General features: G+C 51.0%; 1 protein-coding gene across 1 annotated transcript; it reads left to right on the top strand.

Annotated features, from left to right (window-relative positions):
* The first annotated feature begins 81 nt into the window (after positions 1 to 81).
* ALOXE3 (arachidonate lipoxygenase 3) lies at positions 82 to 21,021 on the top strand. The gene is made up of 15 exons (XM_061389715.1): positions 82 to 453; positions 1,059 to 1,263; positions 2,400 to 2,481; positions 3,029 to 3,148; positions 3,455 to 3,580; positions 5,998 to 6,101; positions 6,607 to 6,779; positions 7,529 to 7,672; positions 7,781 to 7,984; positions 8,071 to 8,157; positions 8,665 to 8,834; positions 9,406 to 9,527; positions 14,382 to 14,482; positions 15,044 to 15,214; positions 19,897 to 21,021. Exons 1-15 carry the CDS (start codon positions 307 to 309, stop codon positions 20,074 to 20,076), a joined length of 2,136 nt encoding a protein of 711 aa, XP_061245699.1. The 5' UTR covers positions 82 to 306; the 3' UTR covers positions 20,077 to 21,021.
* Positions 21,022 to 22,630: the final 1,609 nt, after the last annotated feature.

The raw sequence follows: 22,630 nt of genomic DNA, 5'->3' as shown, positions 1-22,630 counted from the left end.
TATCTGGGTGAACCTGGTCCTGCCAGTCAGAGGGACCGGTTTTGCCAGAGGCGAACAAGCAACTATTAGGGAGAAAGGCTGCGGGTGGGAAGAGCCAGCCCGCAGCTAGCAAGAACAGAGAGTTTCTGGAGACAGAGAGCCAGCGAGTGGGCCCTAGAGCATCCCAGAGAGAGCTGGGCTTTTCCTCAAAGGCCCATCCTGCCCAACCAGGTCCCGCGGGTCGGCAGCCCAGGAGCTCAGCCCTGCCTGTTCTGTGGCTCACCTCCTCCAGGCCAGCTGCTGGGGCATCCCTTCTTTCCTCCCATCATGGCCCTGTACCGCGTGCGTGTGACCACTGGTCCCTACCTGATGGCTGGCACACTGGACAACATTTTTGTCACACTGGTGGGCACATGTGGTGAAAGCCCCAAGCAGCGACTGGATCGCATGGGCAGGGACTTCGCCTCTGGATCGGTGAGTAGAGGAGAAAGGGAGGTGGCGACCCTGAGGGCCACCAGGTACAGGGAATCCTGAAGGAGGGGAGGGTTTTTCTCCCCAGGGCTCATCAAATCCTGCAGAACTCAGGATGCCGGCCCTGACCTCGTGGCCACCCCTTTCTGGTCCTTGTCTTTCCTGGGGATCATAAATCCTACCCAGGCAGGGGCTCCAGAGAATTCCACTGGCTTCCTAGCTCCTTCTCCAATAACTGAAGGTGGGCTTTGGGGAAGCTGCTTGCCCTCTCTGAGCCTGGGTTTCCTCTTCTCCAGAGGGGTCTACCTGACTCTGCCAGGCCCCAGCACTGTTGGCAGATGGCCAACATCAGGTGGGGGCTCCAAGGAGGCTTGGGAGAGCCAGAATGCACCCTGCTCACACAGGGCTCCTGCAGCAGCTTCTGCCAGATGAAGGATGCCTTTTTGTAATTCACGACAAGGCACTGCATGGGGTACAGCCAGCTTGGGTGTACTTGTCAGGCAAGGCGGAGGTGTAGAAGGCGGAGGTGTAGGTGCACTTTTCAAGGTGCAGGATGACTTAGGCTGTTCCTCGCCTCTCACCGGCTTGCTCTCTTGCCCCCACCCCAGGTGCAGAAGTACAAGGTGCGCTGCTCAGAGGAGCTGGGTGAGCTCTTGCTGTTGCGGCTCCACAAGGAGCGCTATGCGTTCTTCCCCCAAGACTCCTGGTACTGCAGCTGCATCTGCGTCACTGCCCCCGATGGCACCCTTTCCCACTTCCCCTGCTACCAGTGGATGGAGGGCTACTGCACTATCGAGCTTCGACCAGGAACAGGTGTGTCAGAGGCAGGGGCTGGCCTGGGCTTCGGAAGCACCTGCTGGGAGCAGCAGAGACGGTGGGGGGTGGGGGTGGTTGGCTGTCACAGAGCCCAGGGTGTAGACAGTAGGGCTGGAGTTAGGGTAACTGCAACTCAGGGATCCCAAGTAGGTGCTTTCTGAAAATTCAAGCCTCGAACACCCTGAAATGCAGGCGCTTTCTGGGCAGTATGTACCCCTCTGGAGACACACCCAGTCTAGGTGTGCACTCACATACACTCATACCACTCAGAGTCATACGCACAGAAACACACAGAGATGGTGGTATGCTCGCCACCGTCACCCTGCTCCTTCCCGAGTCAATTCCTCTGAGAGGAGTTAACCTGCAAGTGGAGTTACTGAATTTCAACTGGGGAGAAGCCCTGAATGTTTAGAGAATTTAGCTGGACAGGCCCTGGCCCACTAGTACTGGCTTTCCTGGTGTGGATGAAGTTCTGTGAGGTGCTGTTCAGGTTCTTTCCTGAATTTGGGTGGGGGGCTTTGAAGGATGCTGGACTGAAGCTACTTCAGTCTCTGGACCCCTTTCCCTCCCAACCCCCACCCCCACCCCCCACTCCCACACCCACATCTCCTGAGCTATCTCATCCAGAGACAGGCAAGACTAGGGTGAGTCTGAGTGTGGAGATGAGTCTTAGGGCTGAGAGATGATGTCAGGTGAGGTGCAGTGAGTGAACATTACCCTTGCTGACACTGAGTTCCTCACAGACTGCATTCCAAATCCCTATCTGTCACCACAACACATCCACCAGTCACTTCACAAGACATGTTTGTTCACCAGTCCTGTGTCAAATATGTATTTTGTGCATGCCAGGCACCATGCTGGATGCTGGGAATACAAAAAATGAATACCATGTGACTTCTGCCCCCAAGGAGTTTGCAGTCTTGAAAAGGAGACACACATGTAAACAATTAGAGAGTTGTTATAATCTGGGGGTAAAGCTGCCCCAAATCCTTTCTACTGATGAATGCACAAAGAATGGGGGACAACAGTGTCCCTGAGGGACTGGGTTCAAGGGTTGGGGGTTCAGGAAAGGCATGCTGGAGGGGTGTCATTTGAAAAGAGACTTACCAATGAGTAATCTTCATTACCCACAGCAAGAACTATTTGTCAGGACTCCCTTCCCCTCCTTCTGGATCACAGAAAACGGGAACTCCAGGCCCGACAGGAATGCTACCGGTGAGGGTGGCCTAATTTGACTTCTTTCCCATCTTACTCTGACCTGATCCTTAGTCAGACTGTTACTAACTCTAACCTCAGTTCCAACTTTGGGGGCCCAACTCTGATCACCACCCTCATTTAAACCTCAATCTAATGCTGACCCTGAGTCCAGGCCCAAAACACAAGTACTGATAATTGTCCCCAGTACCATCAATGGATCCACACTCAACCCTCAGCTGTCCTTGATGTGACCCAGATACCAGACATGTCCCTAGGATTGGCCAACTTCAGCCCATCCTGAGCCTCACCCCCAAACCAGCCATGATCTTGATCTCAACACAAACCCAACTCTAAACCAGTTTGGATATTCATGCCATCCTCAAATACTACCCAGATCTGAAGCCCAGTGTCTTCAGGGAAAAAAACAAACATACTTCAATTCCTTGTCACCTGCTCAGAAAGTGGGTGGTTTCTGGGAGTTTTAATTTAAATTTGTGTCTTTAAAAGCTAAGGCTTCTGTTTACCCTAACCTTCACTTGCCACTTCAATCTCTTTCCCCTGGAAGCTGGAAAGTCTACGCCCCTGGCTTCCCCCGCATTATAGATGTCAGCAGCTTTGAGGAGATGGAGTCAGATAAGAAATTTGCCTTGACCAAGACAGCGCCTCGTGCAGACCCAGGTGACAGGTGAGGGTGGACTGAGAGTTGGGGAAGAAGCTGGAAGGGCATGAAGTGAAGGGTCTGCTGTGAGGACTTGGCTGGGCAGCTTGGGAGTCATAGTCTGTGACAAATGCAGTTTAATTCAAGTGTCCGGAGCAGAATGGGTGGGGATGGCCCCAGGAGTCTGGCAGAGAGGAGGGGAGAGGGCAGGGAAGGTACCTGGAGTGAGCAGAGGCCTGGGGACTCTCTGGGAAGAGAGAGGGGAGGAATTAAGGGGAATGGACTGCAGGTCCCTCTGACTGGTTTCTGCCCTTCTGCTTCCCTGCTCCCCAGCAGTGGGAATCAGTACCTGCCTGGCTTCCCCATGAAAATTGACATCCCCTCCTTGCTGCACATGGAGCCCAATATTCGCTACTCCGCCACCAAGACGACCTCGCTGCTCTTCAACGCCATCCCCGCGTGAGGCCACTGCCCTCTCTGCACTCCTGCTCCCTCTCCCTCTGTCCCTTTGATCAATCATCTACATCTCTGCCCCTGTCTCCCCTCCATCCACCCCACCCCCAGTCTCTCCTTCACCTCCCCCTGCCCCATCTCCACTCTATTTTTAAGCAACTCTTCTCTAGCTCCCCATCATCACCTCTTTGCTCTTAAACTCTCCTTCTCTTTCCAGTCCTCAAACCAATAGAATTAATTGAGCACTTACCCTGAGCAGAGCACGGTCCCAGTCACTGCTAGTGGGACCAGGCTGAGCAGGACCAGAGAGGGCCAGTCTTTTTAAGATTTAAGGAGGTGGTCAGGACACCTCAGGTTCAATTTCCTGGCCAATACTTTCTAGCTTTATGACCTTGATTTTCAGATAGCCTTTAAACAGTTTTCTCATTTATGACAATAATATTCATACTGACTTCATAGGTGTAGGGGAAAACTTTAGAGAGCTAACATCCAGGGAACATCCCTGGTGGTCCAGTGGTTAAGACTCCCTGCTCCCCCTGCAGGGGACACGGGTTCGATTCCTGGTCGGGAAACTAAGATCTCGAAGGCGGCACAGTGCAGCCAAAAAAAAAAAAAAGCTAATATCCAGCACAAAAAGTTGTAGTATTAGGATACAAGTTGTAGTATTAGGATACAGTCTTGGCTGTGATGGACTACGGGCTCAGGCTCCCCTGGGGAGATGTATCTGCAAGGCAGTTAATTAATATTGGTGGGTGTTAATTAATATTGGTGGGGTCACGGGCAGCTCAAGTCTGAGGTTCTGAGTGTGACGTGGCTGGAGGGGGTCCAGTTGACATCTGGTCCTGACAGGAGCAGGGGTCAGGAGGTGGTTGCTGGGAGACAGATGGGATTGAAGCTTTGGGCTGGGAGAGAGGAAAGGAGAGGGGGAATGGGTGGGTCCTGGGAAGACCCAGGTCATTCTGGGGGCTCAGCCACCTGCTACCTGCTGCATTAGCAGGCCCAGAGGAGGCCATGGCAAGGACCTGGATCCTCATGTTCTGGGCTTTGGTGCCACAGCCGTTCTTCCGGAGAAGAACTAGTGGGAGGGGATGTAGGGGTGAGGCGGGGTATGGAGCTTGAGTGTGTCCACAGGAAGACACAAGGGGGCTCAGGTTTCAGGACAAGGACCCACTGAGAGGCCCTGGCAGGACTAAGGAGCATCTCAGAAGCTAGCATCACCTGAGCTGGTCCCCAGATGGATATGTGGGTCGAGGCAGGGGAGGGCCCAGGAGACCATGTGGAGTGCCAGTGTGGGGCTCAGAGAAGGTCCAGCGGGAAGAGGAGTTGGCATTTGGCAGTCTCTGGTCATTTATGGAGGGGAGGGAGTCACTGGGCTTTACTGTGGCGTGACTGCAGGGTGCCCTAAAGGACGTGAGTGGCAGGCCTTGGAAAAGGAAGGCCTTTTATTTCTCCTGTCTTGCCTCCTCAGCCTCTGTTTTAATGACCATGCTCCTGTTGAGTTTTTCCCATCCTCTAGAAGGAGAAGGCAATGGCACCCCACTCCAGTACTCTTGCCTGGAAACTCCCATGGACGGAGGACCCTGGTAGGCTGCAGTCCATGGGGTCGCTGAGGGTCGGACACGACTGAGCGACTTCACTTTCACTTTTCACTGTCATGCATTGGAGAGGGAAATGGCAACCCACTCCAGTGTTCTTGCCTGGAGAGTCTCAGGGACAGGGGAGCCTGGTGGGCTACCGTCTATGGGGTCGCACAGAGTCAGACACGACTGAAGCGACTTAGCAGCAGCAGCAGCAGGTTCTTAGAGGGCAGCCGCTCAGCATAGGTTCGTGGAAGGAGTGAGTGGCTCCTTACTGAGCACACAGGAACCTGTCCCTGGGCTTGTCAGGTCACTATTGCCCCCTTCCCCCCATGCCTTCTCCAGGTGCCCACACTCTTCATGACACATCCGCCTCCTTCCACAGCTTACTTTATTGACCGACTGCCACACACCTGCCTGTCTTCTGTTCCATTCCCTTCCATTTGACTTGGCCTAGCTAGTGAGCGATTGTTACAAACTGGGTATGTCAGGGCAACACAGCCCAGTCCTGGCCATAAGGAGCCCACAGTATAATAGGAGTTGATTTGAGTAGTGACATAATGAAGGGTTCACAATATAATGAAGGAAGTAGCAGGTATTTTTGGAAAGATACACACAAGGTCTATGTTTGAGGGGTGATCAGACAATGCTTCATGAAGGACTTTGCATCTAAGATGCACACAGAAGAACAGGTAGTCTTGATATGAGGTGGAGATGTAGGAGATGGTTCTCTAGGACAGGCACAGCTTAACAAGCCCTGGACAGGGAAATTCCTCCAGGGCTCTAGGCTGGGGGCACAGTGCCCATGGCAGCCCTCAGCCCCAAGCCCAACTTCCCCTCCCATAGGTCCTTGGGCATGAAGCTTCGAGGGTTGCTGGACCGCAAGGGTTCCTGGAAGAAGCTGGATGACATCCGGAATATCATGCGTTGCCACAAGACCCTCACTTCAGGTGTGCAGAGCCAGGTGGAGAGGTCTACTCTCCACTCGACCCTGTACTCAGGCTCCTCTGCCTCATGCTGGGAAAAAGCTGAATTCTGGGTTGTGGGGTTCCAGTGGGCAGGGCTCCTGACTTCACTGGGGGCACTCTCCCAGACTCCTCTCAGGAACCCATCTCTCCTTCCTCTGGGTGGGGACAAGAATAGGCAAGTGGGGACAGAGCGAGGGTCAAGGGTCACTTAGGGAGTCCTGATCCTGGTCAGGTGCACTTACCTCTCTTCCCTACCCCTGTCATCAAGAGGTTTGGGCTTTGGGGCCAGACATATGTTCGAGTCTGCCACCCAACTGAGCAAGTCACTCTGCCTCTTAGAGTCCCGTGTTAAACTGAAGATATAATTACACCTACTCATAGGACTGCTGGGAGGAAAGACTAAACCATAGTGATTAGCAAAGTGCTGGGCTGAGCAGGATCTAGTGAAGTGGTTTCAGCCCAACTGGCCCCCTCTCTTGTCCCCCAGAGTACGTCAGAGAGCACTGGTGTGAAGACCAGTTCTTCGGGTACCAGTACCTGAACGGCGTCAACCCTGTCATGCTCCATTGCCTCTCCAGCTTGCCCAGCAAGCTGCCTATCACCAATGACATGGTGGCTCCCTCACTGGGACCAGGCACCTGCCTGCAGACAGAGTTAGAGGTGGGTAAGCTGCCAGTAGGGAGAAGGGATGGGTGTGGAGGGTAAGGGTGGGATGGCTGCATCCAACCTGTAGGCCTCATCCCCAGCCTGGCACCTTTTAAACAGAATAGTTATGGGTAAGGCCCAGATGGGCCTCAGGCTTGAGGCATGAGACAGGGCCTGGTGAACTGGTATGCATGAATGTGACAGCTTGGAGGAAGAGGCCCTGCCCTGGTTCTGGGGCCTCCAAGATCCCAGGTGCTGAGGCCCAAAGAAAGCCATTTTAGGACAGGCCAAAGGCAGTGCCACTAGACAGAGTAAGGACAATCCTGGAGAAGTAGGAACTCTCGGGGTATGGGAGAAGATGATGACCCACCCAGTCTCTGATCTTGACCCAGTCAAGCCCTCAGGCATCCTCCAGAAGGCTGGAGTTGTGGTTGGCGAAATCTCTTCCTGTGTTGATTTTATTGATACTGAATACACTCAAGTCATCTGAGTTGACAGAATAGGAAGGACCAGTGATGGGGAGAGGAGGAGAGGATGCTGGCTTGTCCAAGAGGCTGGGAAGCCAGGTGAGAGGTTGCACAAGGAAGGATTCAGCTGGACCTCATTCCGGACATTCTGGGAAGGGTGAGATTCCCAACACTGGCCTTTAGTGCAGGCACCATGCGTCACTGAGGCCCAGGCTGGAGTGGGAGTGGACAGAGAACAGAGAGGGAAGCAGAGCGCGGGTGCGGAGGACACTCTAAAGCTCCGTGCAACTTCCCCAGAGGGGCAACATCTTCCTAGCGGACTACTGGATCCTGGCGGAGGTCCCGGTCCACTGCATAAACGGCCACCCCCAGTTCGTGGCCGCCCCGCTCTGCCTGTTGTGGCTCAACCCCCAGGGGGCGCTGGTGCCCCTGGCCATCCAGGTGAGCCTGCGGCTGGCTTTGAGGGGGTGTGGACCAGGCTTCGGGAACGCGGCCTCAGGGGGCACCTATCACTCTAAAGCCTCACCCCCTAATTATTCCTCGATGCAGCTCTGCCAGACCCCTGGGCCCGACAGCCCCATCTTCTTGCCCACTGACACCGACTGGGACTGGCTGCTGGCGAAGACGTGGGTGCGCAACTCTGAGTTCCTGGTGCACGAGAACAACACGCACTTTTTGTGCACACATTTGCTGTGCGAGGCCTTCGCCATGGCCACGCTGCGTCAGCTGCCGCTCTGCCATCCTATCTACAAGGTCTGGGTGACCCTCGGGTGGGGGGGGGGGGCCACGGTGGCCTTCTCCCCTGACCTTCGGTTCTTGTGACCTCATCCCACTTGCAGCTTCTGCTTCCCCACACTCGCTACACGTTGCAGGTGAACACCATCGCCCGTGCTACGCTGCTCAACCCTGAGGGCCTTGTGGACAAGGTGCGGCCTCTACCCTGCCCTTGCCCGGGGCTCCGCCCCTGAGGGCACCTTGCCCCGCCCACAATGGGACCGCCAATCCCATTCCCCATTCCCGGCCCACCCCTTTCCACACGCCCCAAGTCTCCTACCTGCCCCGCCCACAACCCCGCCTCCCTCCCTCCAATCCCCTCCACCCGCCCCACCTCATCAGGCTCCAACTCCAAAGGCTCCTGGAGGTGGGCAAGGCACCCCAGCCTGAGCACACCTGCCCGCTGACTCCGCGTTGGCGCTCCCCTCCCGGCTCGCCCGGGATTCAGTTCATTCTTCTAGTTACCAAACACCTAAGGATTACCTCCTACGCATGCAGTAAGGCCGCAGCCTGCGCAGCCCACGTCCTGCTCTTATGGGTGTTTAATTCTTGGTCTTGGATGCTTGATTAACTGTAAAATTCCCTCTGCTGAGTCTCTAGCCCCATCTCTGGGGTGGGGGTTGGGGCGGTCGTGGAGACCAGCTGTGTTGTGTCCTCAGGTCACGTCCATTGGGAGGCAGGGCCTCCTCTACCTCATGAGCACCGGTCTGGCCCATTTCACCTACACCAATTTCTGCCTTCCGGACAGCCTGCGGGCCCGCGGTGTCCTGGATATCCCCAACTACCATTACCGAGATGACGGCTTGAAGATCTGGGCGGCCATTGAGAGGTGTGGGCCTGGGGCCTGTGGCCAATCTGGCCCCACCAGGGCCTCCTGGCCAAGGGAACAATATGGATCCGTGCGCTCATGTAGGATGGGGCCCTTGGTGCTCGGGGGTTTCAGGTGTTTAGAGCGCAGTATGGGGCAGCGCAAGGGTGAGAATTGGGGGTTGGGCTTCCTCATGAAATGGCAGGTAGCTGTGGGCTGGGGAGGGCCTGGGCTGTGTGTGAATGTGGCAGAGGACGGGAAGGACACGGAGTCCTGAGAGGTCAGGGCAGGGGCAACAGCTTGATGTGGGTGGGGCCTCCAGGTGGACTGGTCTTCCTTTCTCCCAGGTGGGGAGGGGAGGCCTCATGTCAGCCTCTCCTCAGCACCCATGACTCTGGAGTGGTGGTGAGAATTGAGGGAAGCCTGGGCACTGTGGCTCCAACTCAATATGGGGGTCCCCACTGAACCTCCATGGACTCGCAGTGGACTCTGGGCAGCTAACTCGCACTAGCCTGAGCAGCCTTGGGCCTTGATTTTGGGGCCGGTCTGAACGCAGGGTCACTGCTGGAGCAGGGACGTCTTTTTCCTGCAGCTTCGTCTCAGAAATCGTGGGCTACTATTATACCAGTGATGCATCTGTGCAGCAGGATTCAGAGCTACAGGCCTGGGTCGGAGAGATTTTTGCTCAGGCATTTCTGGGCCGGGAAAGCTCAGGTATCCCCTCCCTGTCCCCCCAGCTACAGACCCAATGACCCGCTGTCCCCCTTGGCCCTACCAGGCCCCCAGTTCTTATTCACTGAGCAGCCTTTAAAGCACATGCCATCATTAGCCCCACTGGATAGATAAGGGAAGGCGTAGAGAAGGCCGCACTGGCAGTAAGTGGCAGAGGCAGGGCCCAGAGCCAGCTCCCAGCATCTCTGGCACCCTTGCTTTCAGCCACTACATGGTCCCTGCTCGACCTTTGCCACCCATTCACCTTCACTTGCTGAGATCTGGGGATGTGTTGCTTTATGGTAGAAGCCATCTCCAGCCTCCAGCACTAAGGACTCTGGAACTCTCTCTCATACCCTCTTATGCCTATCCTGCCAGGTGGCCCCTCCAGCCACCAACCTCTCTCACTTGTGGCTTCATGGAGTAGCTTGGTGCCGCTGCTGCCTGATTCCTCCTTACTGACATGTGTCACCTGTCCCTGGCTCTCCCCTCTCTTTTGACACTGCCTGAGAGGCCTTTGAGACCCAACTGACCAGTCCTCTTAGGCCTCCTTTGCTTAACCTAAGTGCAAGCAGATGCCCCCGACTGCCCTCCCCTCCTTAAAGTCTTCCCTTTGCTCCAGGAAGGGTGTGTCTTTCTGACCTCCCCTTTCTTTCAGGGCTTCTGCTGCCTCCTGATCCTGATTCCAGCTCTGGTTTGTCCTGGATCTCTGTCTCCTCTCGCTCTACCCTTCCCTAACAGAACGATCCTTTCTCCTGTTTCTCCTCTATGGCTGATTCCAGACTTGGAAATCCCCCCTTCCCCATTCCCTGAGGAAACTTTCCTTGTTGGCTGTCTCACTGTCACTCTTGAGACCAGCACATGAAAACTACAAGTCGTCCTCTGTAGAAGGACTTCTGGCCTCGCGTGGGCTACACATGCCATTGCTACTCTCCACAGCCTACCTCCCAGGTGCCAGTGTGTGACGGTCTGTATTTCAGGCACTGGAAAGTGCAGACAAGGCATCTCTATCTGGGTGAGTGGAAGAAAATGAAAGGCTCAAAGTGGCACAAATGTCCACCCTCTAGTTCCCCCAGCCGGAGGGAGGGAGACTCTCACTGCCTGGGATGTCTTCTCTTAGCAGGGGGGTGGGGAGGGGGCGGCGGGGAATGCAACTTTTAGCTGACTCAGCACTTCTGGTGGCCACCCAGAGCAACTCCTGCCTGGGGAAACCTGAGGAGGAGGCATGGTCTCAGGTCACCAGGAAACAGAATGAACAGCTGTTGTAGTCCTACCTGTAGTGGGCTCCAAAGCATTTTTTTTTTTTTTTTGCCTAGTCCCTTGGGAATCTTATTTCCTTCATCAGGGATTGAAACTGTACCCCCTGCATTGGAAGTGTGGAGTCTTAACCACTGGACCACTAGGGAAGTTCTAGCTTTTTTTTTTCCAAACAAAAGTTTGAACATATAGAAAAGTAGAGAGTATGATACTCTACTTTTACCCACCTAGATGCAGTTTACCCACCACCTAGATACAGTTCCTAACATCTTGCCATATTTGATTAAGTTGTTGCTGTTGTTTATTTACACATATTTCACATTTTACCTCTAATTAATATGCATCTCAAAAAAAAAAAAAAAACCCACAACACTTTCCTACACAATCACAATGCTGGCATCACGTTTAACAAAATTGACAATTAATCTCCAACGTTACCCTCTTACTTGTCCCATTCTCCTTCAGTTTGTCCTATTGATTCTGGAGCCAGTCAAGGACCAAATGACATATGTGTTCATTTTGACTCTAAAGTCTCTTTTACTTTAGGACAGCCCCCCTCCACCCTTTTTAAAATCACATAAATGTCTGACAAGGGCTATGGAAAGGCTAAGTTGTTCTGCAGAATGTCTTGTCTTCCGAATTTATCTAATTGCTTCCCCACGTTGTCATTCCTCTACACACTGTGTTGTCTGTCAACCGGAAGTAGTATCTAAAGGTTAAATGTCTGGGGCAAGAATGTTCTCCAGTGATGTTGTGTTCTCCACATTGCATCATACTGGGAGGCGTGCGATGTCAGGCTATCTCACTATTAGTGACGCCAAGCGTGATTTCTGGGTTAAGGTGGTGATAGCCAGACCTCTTTTGGATCTTCTGAAGGGCAGCCCCTCCCTGTGCTTTGCAACTCTACTGTTAATCAGGGAGCATCCTGATCCTGACTGCTTCTCCTCCAGGGGCAGCTGTTTTTCTCTTCAGGGTTATCTGTTTCCTATTCAACACACAGAGTGGGATCAACTGTCTTGTCTTTCTTTATTCAACTTGTCTCTGATTTAACACATCAGGACATTCTTCAGATTGACAAACATCTCTTCCAACTGGCACACACTTATACTACACTCATGTTTTCAGGTAAAACACATTCGTTCATTAACCTCAGCATGCCTCTGGCTTCCACATTTCAAAGGGAAAAAATATTATGCGCTACAGAAGAATTCCCATATGTCGTCTGACTTTGCTTTTTTATTCTATCCTCCATGAACAGCACATTTGGAAAATTCCCACACACTCCCAGGCAGACAGATACCTAGTCCTTCCTTCAAGCGTCCCCATCTGCTCTGTTGCAGCCTCTTTCCTGTCATCCTGACTCCAAACCTTGGTGCCATCTTGACTGCTGTTCCCTGATGTCTTCCTCTCTCCCTAAATCCAGTTAAGTAGCTGGTGCTATTGTCCCCATCATTTCCCACTGCCACCACCTAGTCTTAGTCCTCTCACTACTCCTGCAACGTGGCAGCTGCCTCTCAACCTATCCCACCCCTCCCAGCCTCTCTCTACTCGCCCGCCACCAATTCTGCAGGGCCACCGCCCCAGTAATCCTCTGAAATAGTCCCTAGAAACCACCCTTCCTGGCAAAGTGCTGTAACCTCACATCCAATCAAGTCCCCTCCCTGTCCCCTCACCTTGCTTCTGATTCTGTGCCTGACCACTCTGGCTTCCTATCCTCTCGTGCATTCACTTCATTCAACCAGTAATATTTATTAAATACTGTTAATATTTATTAAGTATTGTTTTAGGTGCTGGGGTTTGGCAGTGAACATGACAGGCAAAAATCCTGGCCTTCAAGAAGCTTAACATTCTCGTGGGGAGATACGGATAATAAACTAGCAAATATGTCAAGTGGTTAAAAAGAAGAACAAAACAGCATCGGGATACAGCAGGTCAAGGTAGGGAGATTACTTCAGTTAGGAGGTCAGGGAAGGCCTCTTTTAGGAGGTGCTGTCTGCTACAGACTGAAGGAAGGGAGAGCTAGTTCTGTGGATAACTAGGGCAAGAGTGTAAGGACAGAGGTGGAGTCAGTGCAGAGACCTCAGGTGGGAATGTGCAGGCAGGTTTAAGAAATCAGCAGACCTGTGTAGCTAAGTAGAGTAGGTGAGAAGGAGAAAAGTAGGGAAGGGAATGAAGTCAGAGAAAGAATAAGAACCAGTTTAAGTAGGGCTATGGTGAGGTAAGTGAGGTGGGAAGCCCTCAACGCATTTTAGGTAGGGGTGGTATAACTAGATTTACAATTCTGAAGGATCACTCAATCTGGCTGTTATGTGGAGAACAAACTGTCAGAGGCAAGGGTGGAAGCAGTCAGATTCATCCAGGGGTGAGACGATGGAGAAGGGATGGTGTGGAGACTGGAGGTGATGGCATGAGGATGGCTTCTGCAAGACTTTGCTGACTTGTGCAGTGTGAGATAAAAGGGGGAGCGAGTGCACAGATTTTGGCTGGAGCAACTGAATGGAGAGCGCTGAAGTGGGCCCACTGGTGGCCACAGGGGACAGGTTTCAGTAATGTGCAGGGTAGGGAGTCAAGCTTGAGGTCTGGCGGGTGTCAGGTCTGAGACGCCTCATAGACACTCAGGCAGAGGTGTCAGCTAGCAGCTGCAGATTTATACCCACTATCAAGTCCAGCATGCAGGGGCGATGTGAACTTGGGAATCATCAGCCAGTGAGAGGTGGTGAAGGCCACAGTCTTGGATGAGACCAATGACATCACAGAAAAGAAGACCAAGGGCTGAGCCTGAAAATACCTTTCTCTTCTTTTTTTCCATTTGAAGCTCACCCCATTATTCTACCCAGGGAGGCCCCTTCTCTTCCTCCAGGAAAGCCTCCTCTAACTACCCAGCCCCATTGCTGAACCTGCCATCTCCTCAAAGGGCCGAGCCCTGGCCTTAAACCTTCCTCTGCTTCCATCACTGTGGGCTTATAAGCAGCACCCTCTCTGACCATCTGTCTCTGCCACTAAACCCAACAGCAGATGAGATGATCTGCTCCTGGGTGCTCAGGCAAATCTTGGTGAATTGGGTAGAATTCTATCATTATGTACTAAAACGAGCTGCAGACAGAAGTGCTGTTCCCTTGAACCTGGCTCGTCTGTTATGACCTCTGCTGGCTCAGCTTTTTCTAGTCCTATCCCAGTCCCCCGGTTCAGAGACCACACCATGGTGATGACCATCCGTAACCTGGTGTGATGATCAGTCGCTAAGTTGTGTTCAACTGTTTGCGACCCCATGGACTGTAGCCCACCAGGCTCCTCTGTCCATAGGATTTTTTCAGGCAAGAATACTGGAGTGGGTGGCCATTTCCTCCTCCATGGGATCTTCCTGACTCAGGGACCAAACCCTCATCTAATGCATTGGCAGGAGGATTCTTGACCACTGAGCTACCTGGGAAGCCCCTATCCTTAACCTCAGCCCACTCCCAATACTAGTCTAAAGACAGTGGCAGCCACATGTTTAGTCTGCATTGCTCTCTTTCCTCCTGCAGCGAGCCCCAGTCCTGAGCTTCCCTCAGGAATCTGGTCCCTTCCATCCACACCCTCTTCCCTTCCCCTCACTCTTAGGCTTCCCACGCCAGCTGTGCACCCAGGGACAGCTGGTAAAATTCCTCACTGCAATCATCTTCAACTGCTCTGCCCAACATGCCGCTGTCAACAGTGGGCAGGTGAGGCTGCAGAGGCCGGGCCTGGGGGACACTGGGCCACGTAAGATTAGCCTCAGCAGTGGATGTGAGGCCAGAGTTCGGGCTGAGAGCATGGGAGGGTCAAAGCTGATGGGTTTATGGATAGGGCTGGGGTTGGAGTGGCGACTGGGTGAAGGGCAGCACTGGGGCTGAATGATGACTGGAGTAGAGCTTGGTCCAAGCTCGTAATGATGACTCAAGTTGGGTTGTGGAGGGAGTAACTGAGGGGCTCCTGTTGTGGACAGGATGTGGCCAGGTGGAGTAGCAGGCCAGCCCAAGGCTCATTTCTCGGTGACCTCTTTACTCTGGGTCCTCCTCCCTCCTGGGTGACTCACACAACCCAGTCCTGGAACGCTGGGTAGGGGGATAACAAGGGGTGACCCACCCTGAGTCACCCTCTTCCTCAATTCCCTTTTAACAACCCCCTTATTTCCCAACTGCAAGATCTAGGATGGTAGGGGCAGGAACAGGGATGTTGAGGAGGGAGATGGTCCTTCTTTTTTGGCCAACTGACTCAGTTGGGTTGCGGGGGGCTCTCCACAGCATGACTTTGGGGCCTGGATGCCCAATGCCCCGTCATCCATGAGGCAGCCCCCACCGCAGACCAAGGGGACCACCACCCTGAAGAGTTACCTGGACACCCTCCCGGAAGTGAATACCACTTGTAATAATATTTTCCTCTTCTGGTTGGTCAGCCAAGAGCCCAAGGATCAGGTGAGTGGTGGTGGTGGTGGTGGGATGTCTGGGTTTGGGGGGAATTTGCAGGGCCTGGATAGTGGAGGTGGTGGTAGCTGTCCAAGCGAGTTTGGGAGCCAACATCGGGCATTTATGCTGAGTTGCCTTGAGTTCTTCAGTTTCTTCAGGAAATGATAGTTGGGCCCCAGAGACACACTGAAGCAAATACCAGTTTAGTGGCTGGGTCACAACTTCCATCTAATTCACCAGTTTAACCAGTCTATCCACCTATCTGTCCATCCGTCCATCCAACCACTTACTCACCCATCAGTCACTCATCCATTCACCCAGACATTTGTCGGATCCCTCCCATGTGTCAACACAGTGCTGGGCACTGGGAACATAACTCTGAGTGAGAAGTTTCTGCCTGCAAGAATCCTATGGTCTACTTGAGGAGACACACAGGGAAAGGAAAAGGGCACCACAGTGTCATAGGAATTATTCATGAATTCCTCCATTCAGTCCATACTTCTTGAGCACCTGCCAAGTGCCAGATACTGGTGCGCAGATATGAACCTTGATGTTGTACGTAAGCTTACAGCCCAGTGACAAGAGGTAAGGATGGGGCCTCATGGAACCTGACGAAGTCCAGGCAAACCTGGAAAGACGTCTTGGAGGAAGTGACATCTAAGATGAAACCTTTCGGACAGGGAGGTGTAGGGCAGACAAAAGAGGGGCAGGGTTAGTTTCTAAACAGAGGGAAGGACTCTACCAAGTGAAGCAAAGTGAAGGTGAGAGTCTGTTGGTACATTTGCAAGAGCATAAACAGCCCAGTTTGGCTGCAATTATTTGTTCAAAAGACAAACGGGAACCATTGAAGGGTTTAAGCCTGGGGTGACATGGCTGAATTTGTGTTTTTGCAAGGGCGCTTCTGTGGCTATGCAGATGGATGGGAAGGGTAATTTTGGAGGCAGGACCGACAGCAAGGAGGCTATTAGTTAGGCCAGGCCAGGGGAGCAGCCCTTGAATCACCAATTACCATTATCTCCATTTACACATTGGGTCATCAGTCATGCCTCTGCCCTCCTGGTCTTGTCCCCAAGCCCTCTGCTGTGATATCCTCATTTCTCACGCTTGACTCCATTTGGCACAAATATTTTATCTCCCTAACAAGATTCAACTTATCATCTCATCGCCTGGGAATGCAAGAACTCGTCCCCGGATGCTACTCCTCTTTGGTCTCACTTCCCAAGGATTTGGAGACATTCATTTCAGTCATTGCAAAGGAAAAACACTGGTTTTTGTTTTTTTTTTTGTCTACTCACAGAACACTACATTACTACTCTCAATACTCTCTCTCAATATTTCCAGCCACCAAATGTGTGGGGGTGGTTCCCATAGCAAGCAGTTCTTCAACATCAGTTGGGTGTCCTCTGTGTTAGTTGCTCAGTCGTGTCTGACTCTTTGTGACCCCATGTATTGTAGCCTGCCAGGCTCCTTTGTCCATGGGGATTCTCCAGGCAAGAATACTGGAGTGGGTTGCCATTCCCTTCTCCAGGGGATCTTCCCAACCCAGGTCTCCCGCATTGTAGGCAGATTCTCCCAGCACCTCCACATGGGTGTCAATGTGGGTCTGACCCATCATCACCAGGGAAGCCCGTGATGAAATCTAACAATTGTCCTCTAATTGAGCTCAATTCTGACACTGTCCACCTGGAGAGGTGTCAGATCCCACAGGTGAAGGACTCAGTCCCACAAGACTGCTCCTCCACTCCACCCTCCTCACCCCCTTCACGTGACAACTGCAAGTCCAGCTTATCATCTGAGTTTCTGACCAACCCCTCCTCAGTTTTGATCATTTGCTGGGAACAGCTCACAGAGCTCAGGAAAATATTTACTTACTAGATGACTGGCTCATGCTAAAATGACACAACTCAGCAATGACCAGATGGAGGCACTCCAGAGAGCAAGGAGTGTGGGAAAGGGCGTGGAGTTCCCATGCCTCTCTGGGCCCTGTCCCAGCACCTCCACACGGGTGTCAATCTGGAAGTTCTCCAAACTCGTACATGAGGGATTTTTATGGAGGCTTCATTACCTAGGCATGATTGATTAAATTATTGGCCACTGGGGATTAATTCAACCTTCAGTTCCTCCCCCTTCTCCAGAGACTGGGGGGTGAGACTGCAAGTTCTAACCTAATCACAAGGTTGATCCCTCTGGCAACCAGCCTCCAACCCCAGGGAATTTCCAGAAGTCACCTGGTTAACAGAAGCTCAGGTGGGGTTGAAAAGGGCTTATTATGAATAACAAAAGACACCCTTAACACTCTATCACTATGCAGTTATAAGGGTATTAAGAGCTCTGTGCTAGAAACACAAAACCAAATATATTTTTCTTATTATAAGTCACAAAATCACACTGGAAAGGGAAGAGTACACAAGAGGATGAGGGTGGAGAGTTCCCTTTCTCATAAGCCAGTGGGACGCCTAACCCGGAAAGTCATAAGGATAACAACAATAATATACAGCACCTATCACTTCCTGAGGATCTATCATGTGTCAGTCATTAAATCTTATGTGCGCTATTTCAAAATACAAATATAAGTAAGGGGCTATATTTAATATGCTTAATACAGTGACTGGCGTATAAGTGTTCAATAAATGGTAGCTCCATTTTACAGGGCAGAAAACTGAGGTTCAGAGACACCAAGCAGTTTGCCCAAGGTCACAACTAGTAATTAGGCATTGAACCCAGTCATTCAGATTTCTGTGCTCTGCTTTATCAATAGTGACACTATAGTTTCAGAAATTAGATGTTGATCTGGTAAATAAGACATAAAACTGATTCTTTGAAAAGACCAATAAAATAAAGAAACCAGAGATGATTCAAATCAAGAAAAAAATTAACATAAATGTACAACATCAGGAATGGAAAAGGTATGAGAAGAATGGAATAATTAGAAGAAAATACTACTTACAGTTTTATGCAAACAAATTTGGAAACCTAGATGAAATAAGTAATTTTTTTAGGAAAACTTAAAAAACCCCAAGCAAACAAACAAAAGCAAAATACCAGAAGAGGTGAAAACCATACATAAATGAAAAGGGTTGTAAAAGATCTGATCCCTCTCCTTGTAAAGGGAGATTCTATTAAACTTTCAAGGAACAAATAATTCCTAAGTCATTCACACTGCTTGAAAGTATAGAAAAAAGTAGAAGCTTCCTAAATCATTTTACTGGTAACCCTGATACCAGCACCTGGCAAGAGCAGTGCTCTTAAGAAAAGAGAAGTGAGTCTCAGATAGAGGGTTCTAGTCCCAGATCCACATTTCCCACCTGTGTGACCTTGGATATGTAATCGGGCCTCTCTAAGCCTCAGTTTCTTTATCTGTAAAGTGGGAATGATGAAGTACCTGTCTTATCGGATTGTTGTCCTGTTGTGATGGTCCATGTAAAGCTCTCGCAACATGTCCACTGTAATTAAGAAAATAAAATTATAAACTCATTCCACTTAGCTACAACAATCTTAAAAATATATCATTAGCCAATGAAAGCCAATAGTATATAGTAAAACAATAATTCATCATGATGAAGTATAGTTTAACTTAGGAATGAAGGGTTGGTTCAGCCTGATGAAATCTAACAATATCCATCATTACATCAGTAAAGAAACACACCATGTAATCATCTCAATCAATACATGCTGAAAAAGTGTTTGATAAATCAGAATGGCCATTACTAATAAAAACTCAGTATAAGATGAAACTCCGTTATGGAGTTTTGATATTTCAGAAAAGAAAACACTGGCCTTATGTTGAAACAATAGAAGTCATTAAAGTCAGAGAGGAGAAAACAAGGCTGTGATTTAACAGTTTCAGGAGGCTCTGTTGGTGCAATAAAACAAGGAAAAGAATTTTTTAAACATCAGGATTGTTGGCAACAGTTTTATTATGTGAGCAGCGTGTGCTGGTTAAGAGGCTGGCCCCAGGAACCCTGATGGTGAACTAGTGGTGTACTGCGGTCAAGCCCAGAGGGGCAGTCCTGTTCTGCTACAGGGTGGGACTGACCAGTTCATTGCGCTATTTTTGAATAGAGGTTGGCTATGGCACCCCACTCCAGTACTTTTGTCTAGAAAATCCCATGGACGGAGGAGCCTGGTAGGCTGCAGTCCATGGGGTCGCTAGAGTCGGACACGACTGAGTGACTTCACTTTCACTTTTCACTTTCATGCATTGGAGAAGGAAATGGCAACCCACTCCAGTGTTCTTGCCTGGAGAATCCCAGGGACGGGGAAGCCTGGTGGGCTGCCGTCAATGGGGTCGCACAGAGTTGGACACGACTGAAGCGACTTAGTAGCAGCAGCAGCAGGCTGGAAAGCACGGTGGCTGACTGGGAGACGCCTCAGAACTGGTTGTCTTCAGGGGTTGCCTTTTGTGTATTCTTGGGCATATCTGGTGGGACGTTTATGTTGATTTCAGTAGTGTTACGGACATGGTTATGTTTCATTCATAGAGCAGTGACCCAGGCACAGGAAGGGACCTTTTTAGGGATCAGCGGGCTACTCTGCGCAGGTGGCTGGAACGGTGGTTCCGGGGTTTCAAGGGTTTGCGTTTACAGTGGCCGTGGCTGGGTGACGCCTGCCTTTAGAAGCCACCTTGACTGCATTTGTTGACAACTGTGGCCCTGAACATCATCCTGACCCCACACCTAATTTTGTCCCAGAGGCCCCTGGGCACCTACCCGGACGAGCACTTTACAGAGGAGGCCCCGCGCCGGAGCATCGCTGTCTTCCAGAACCGCCTGGCTCAGATCTCGCGAGACATCCAGGAGCGGAACCGGGGCCTGGCGCTGCCCTACGCCTACCTGGACCCTCCCCTCATTGAGAACAGCGTTTCCATTTAACCCCCTCCTCTTACCGCTAGCGCTAGCGTGAGGAGGGCCACCTTTTTAGGGTCCTCCAGGCCCTTCTGTCCTCTGTTCTTGATCAGCCTGCACTTTCTCGACGCGTTTTGTACCCACGATGGCTCTACCATCGCATGAACTGGGCCCTAAGCTGGGAGGGACCAGTCCGGCAGTGTCCGCGATGAGAATCTGCTGACTGAAGTCAAACGCACAACAGGCCCTTCGAAAGGAAGGATCTCCATCATCCCTTGTCCTCCTTTGGGCAGCCTCCTGTGAAAGCCTAGCCTATTCCCCATATTCTATGAAAAATCTACCTCCTCTCATCAGGCCCAGCTTGGGATCCTGAGCCCGCCTTCCCAGTCCTCTCTCATTCCTAAATTCTTTCTCCTACTTCACCTCTTTGTTTCCACCTTCCTCCCATCCTAGGACCAATCCAATCCAACTTACTCTTTTGGAAGAACCTGGAAACTGGACAAGGAAGGATATGTGCTCTGGATCTGCCGTGTGGTTCACTTTGACCCCTGCATCTTTACGGGAAGGATTAGAATTAGAGCCCAGTTTACCTGTACCTCTAACTGTAGTTCTCAGGGCCAAGCTTCCTGGCCTGAGTGTGTGTGTGTGTGTGTGTGTGTGTGTGTGTGTGTGTGTGTATAGTCTCTCTCCAACTCTTTCCTATCCCAACTATCATCCACCACCCACTTTCTGTCCTTAAGCCCAGAAACTTCAATAAAAATTAGTATGCATGCTAAGTCTCTTCAGTTGTGTCTGACTCTTTGGAACCCTATGAACTGTAGCCAGCCAGGCTCCTCTGTTCATGGGGATTCTCTAAGTAACAATACTAGAGAATACTAGTGGGTTGCCATGCCCTCCTCCAGGAGATCCTCCCCACCCAGGAATTGAACCCATGTTTCTTACATTTCCTGCATTAGCAGGCTGGTTCTTTACCCCTAGCAACTCCTGGGAAGCCCCAAAATCAGTATATTTGGCTCCCATTTCATTTTTCTTTTTGTACCTGTGTGTATGTAGATAGGTGGGGTATTCAGAGATGAGAGAAAGAAGGAGCCACAATGAGTCCCTAGAATAGCTGCTCTGGAGACAGGAAGCCTCCCAGCTCAACCAATTACCTAGCCAGGCCCTACATTCCTTCACCTCCCAGACAGAGTGTGTCATCCTTCAGGAGGTGAAAGAGTATCCAGACTCAAGCTGCTGCTGCTGCTAAGTTGCTTCGGTCGTGTCTGACTCTGTGCGACCCCATAGATGGAAGCCCACCAGGCTCCCCCATCCCTGGGTTTCTCCAGGCAAGAACACTGGAGTGGGCTTAGCGACCCCAGGGACTGCAGCCTACCAGGCTCCTCTGTCCATGGGATTTTCCAGGCAAGAGTACTGAGTAGGGTGCCATTGCCTTCTCCGCTAGACTCAAGGGGTCGATACAAAAAACATAGGTATTAGGTATGGCTGAGAGATTTTGCTGTGTACCTGAAACTATCACAACATTGTTAACTGGCTGTTACTGCAATATAAAATAAACAGTTCATAAAATACATAAATAGCCTATAATTTTTTTCTCCTTTAGTTAATGTAGTGAGTTATACTGGTTTTCTAATATGAATAAATCTTGCATTCTTACAAAAAAAAAAAAAAAAAAAAGGTATTTTGCAAAGCCTGAGAATCCAGTTTCCGGATGTCAGGTTGTCAGCATTGCCACTGAGATCTGTTTCCTCTTCTGAACTCATGGAAGACTCAAGCTCTGGTGCTCTTGTGCATGGGTGGAGTCATGGCTGAGTTCTGACCAACAAGCGATGAGCAGAAGTGATGTGGGTCATCTCCAGGCAGGAGTATTTAATTGTTGGCATAAGCCCTCGAGACCTCTCTGCCTCTGTTCTCAGTTCAGTTCAGTTCAGTCACTCAGTCGTGTCTGACTTTTGCGACCCCATGAACCGCAGCATGCCAGGCCTCCCTGTCCATCACCAACTCCCGGAGCCCACCCAAACCCATGTCCATTGAGTCGGTGACGCCATCCATCCATCTCATCCTCTGTCATCCCCTTCTCCTCCTGCCCTCAATCTTTCCCAGCATCAGGGTCTTTTCCAGTGAGTCAGCTCTTCCCACCAAGTGGCCAAAGTATTGGAGTTTCAGCTTCAACATCAGTCCTTCCAATGAACACCCAGGACTGATCTCCTTTAGGATGGACTGGTTGGATATCCTTGCAGTCCAAGGGACTCTCAAGAGTCTTCTCCAACACCACAGTTCAAAAGCATCAATTCTTCGGTGTTCAGCTTTCTTTATAGTCCAACTCTCACATCCATACATGACTATTGGAAAAACTGTAGCCTTGACTAGATGGATCTTTGTTGACAAAGTAATGTCTCTGCTTTTTAATATGCTGTCTAGGTTGGTCATAACTTTCCTTCCAAGGAGCAAGCGTTTTTTAATTTCATGGCTGCAATCACCATCTGCTGTGATTTTGGAGCCCAGAAAAATAAAGTCAGCCACTGTTTCCACTGGTTCCCTATCTATTTGCCATAAAGTGACAGGACCGGATGCCATGATCTTC

Source organism: Bos javanicus, chromosome 19 (genome assembly GCF_032452875.1).
Source record: "Bos javanicus breed banteng chromosome 19, ARS-OSU_banteng_1.0, whole genome shotgun sequence".
NCBI classification, from domain to species: Eukaryota; Metazoa; Chordata; class Mammalia; order Artiodactyla; family Bovidae; genus Bos; species Bos javanicus.
This window is presented reverse-complemented; position numbering and strand designations above follow the sequence as displayed.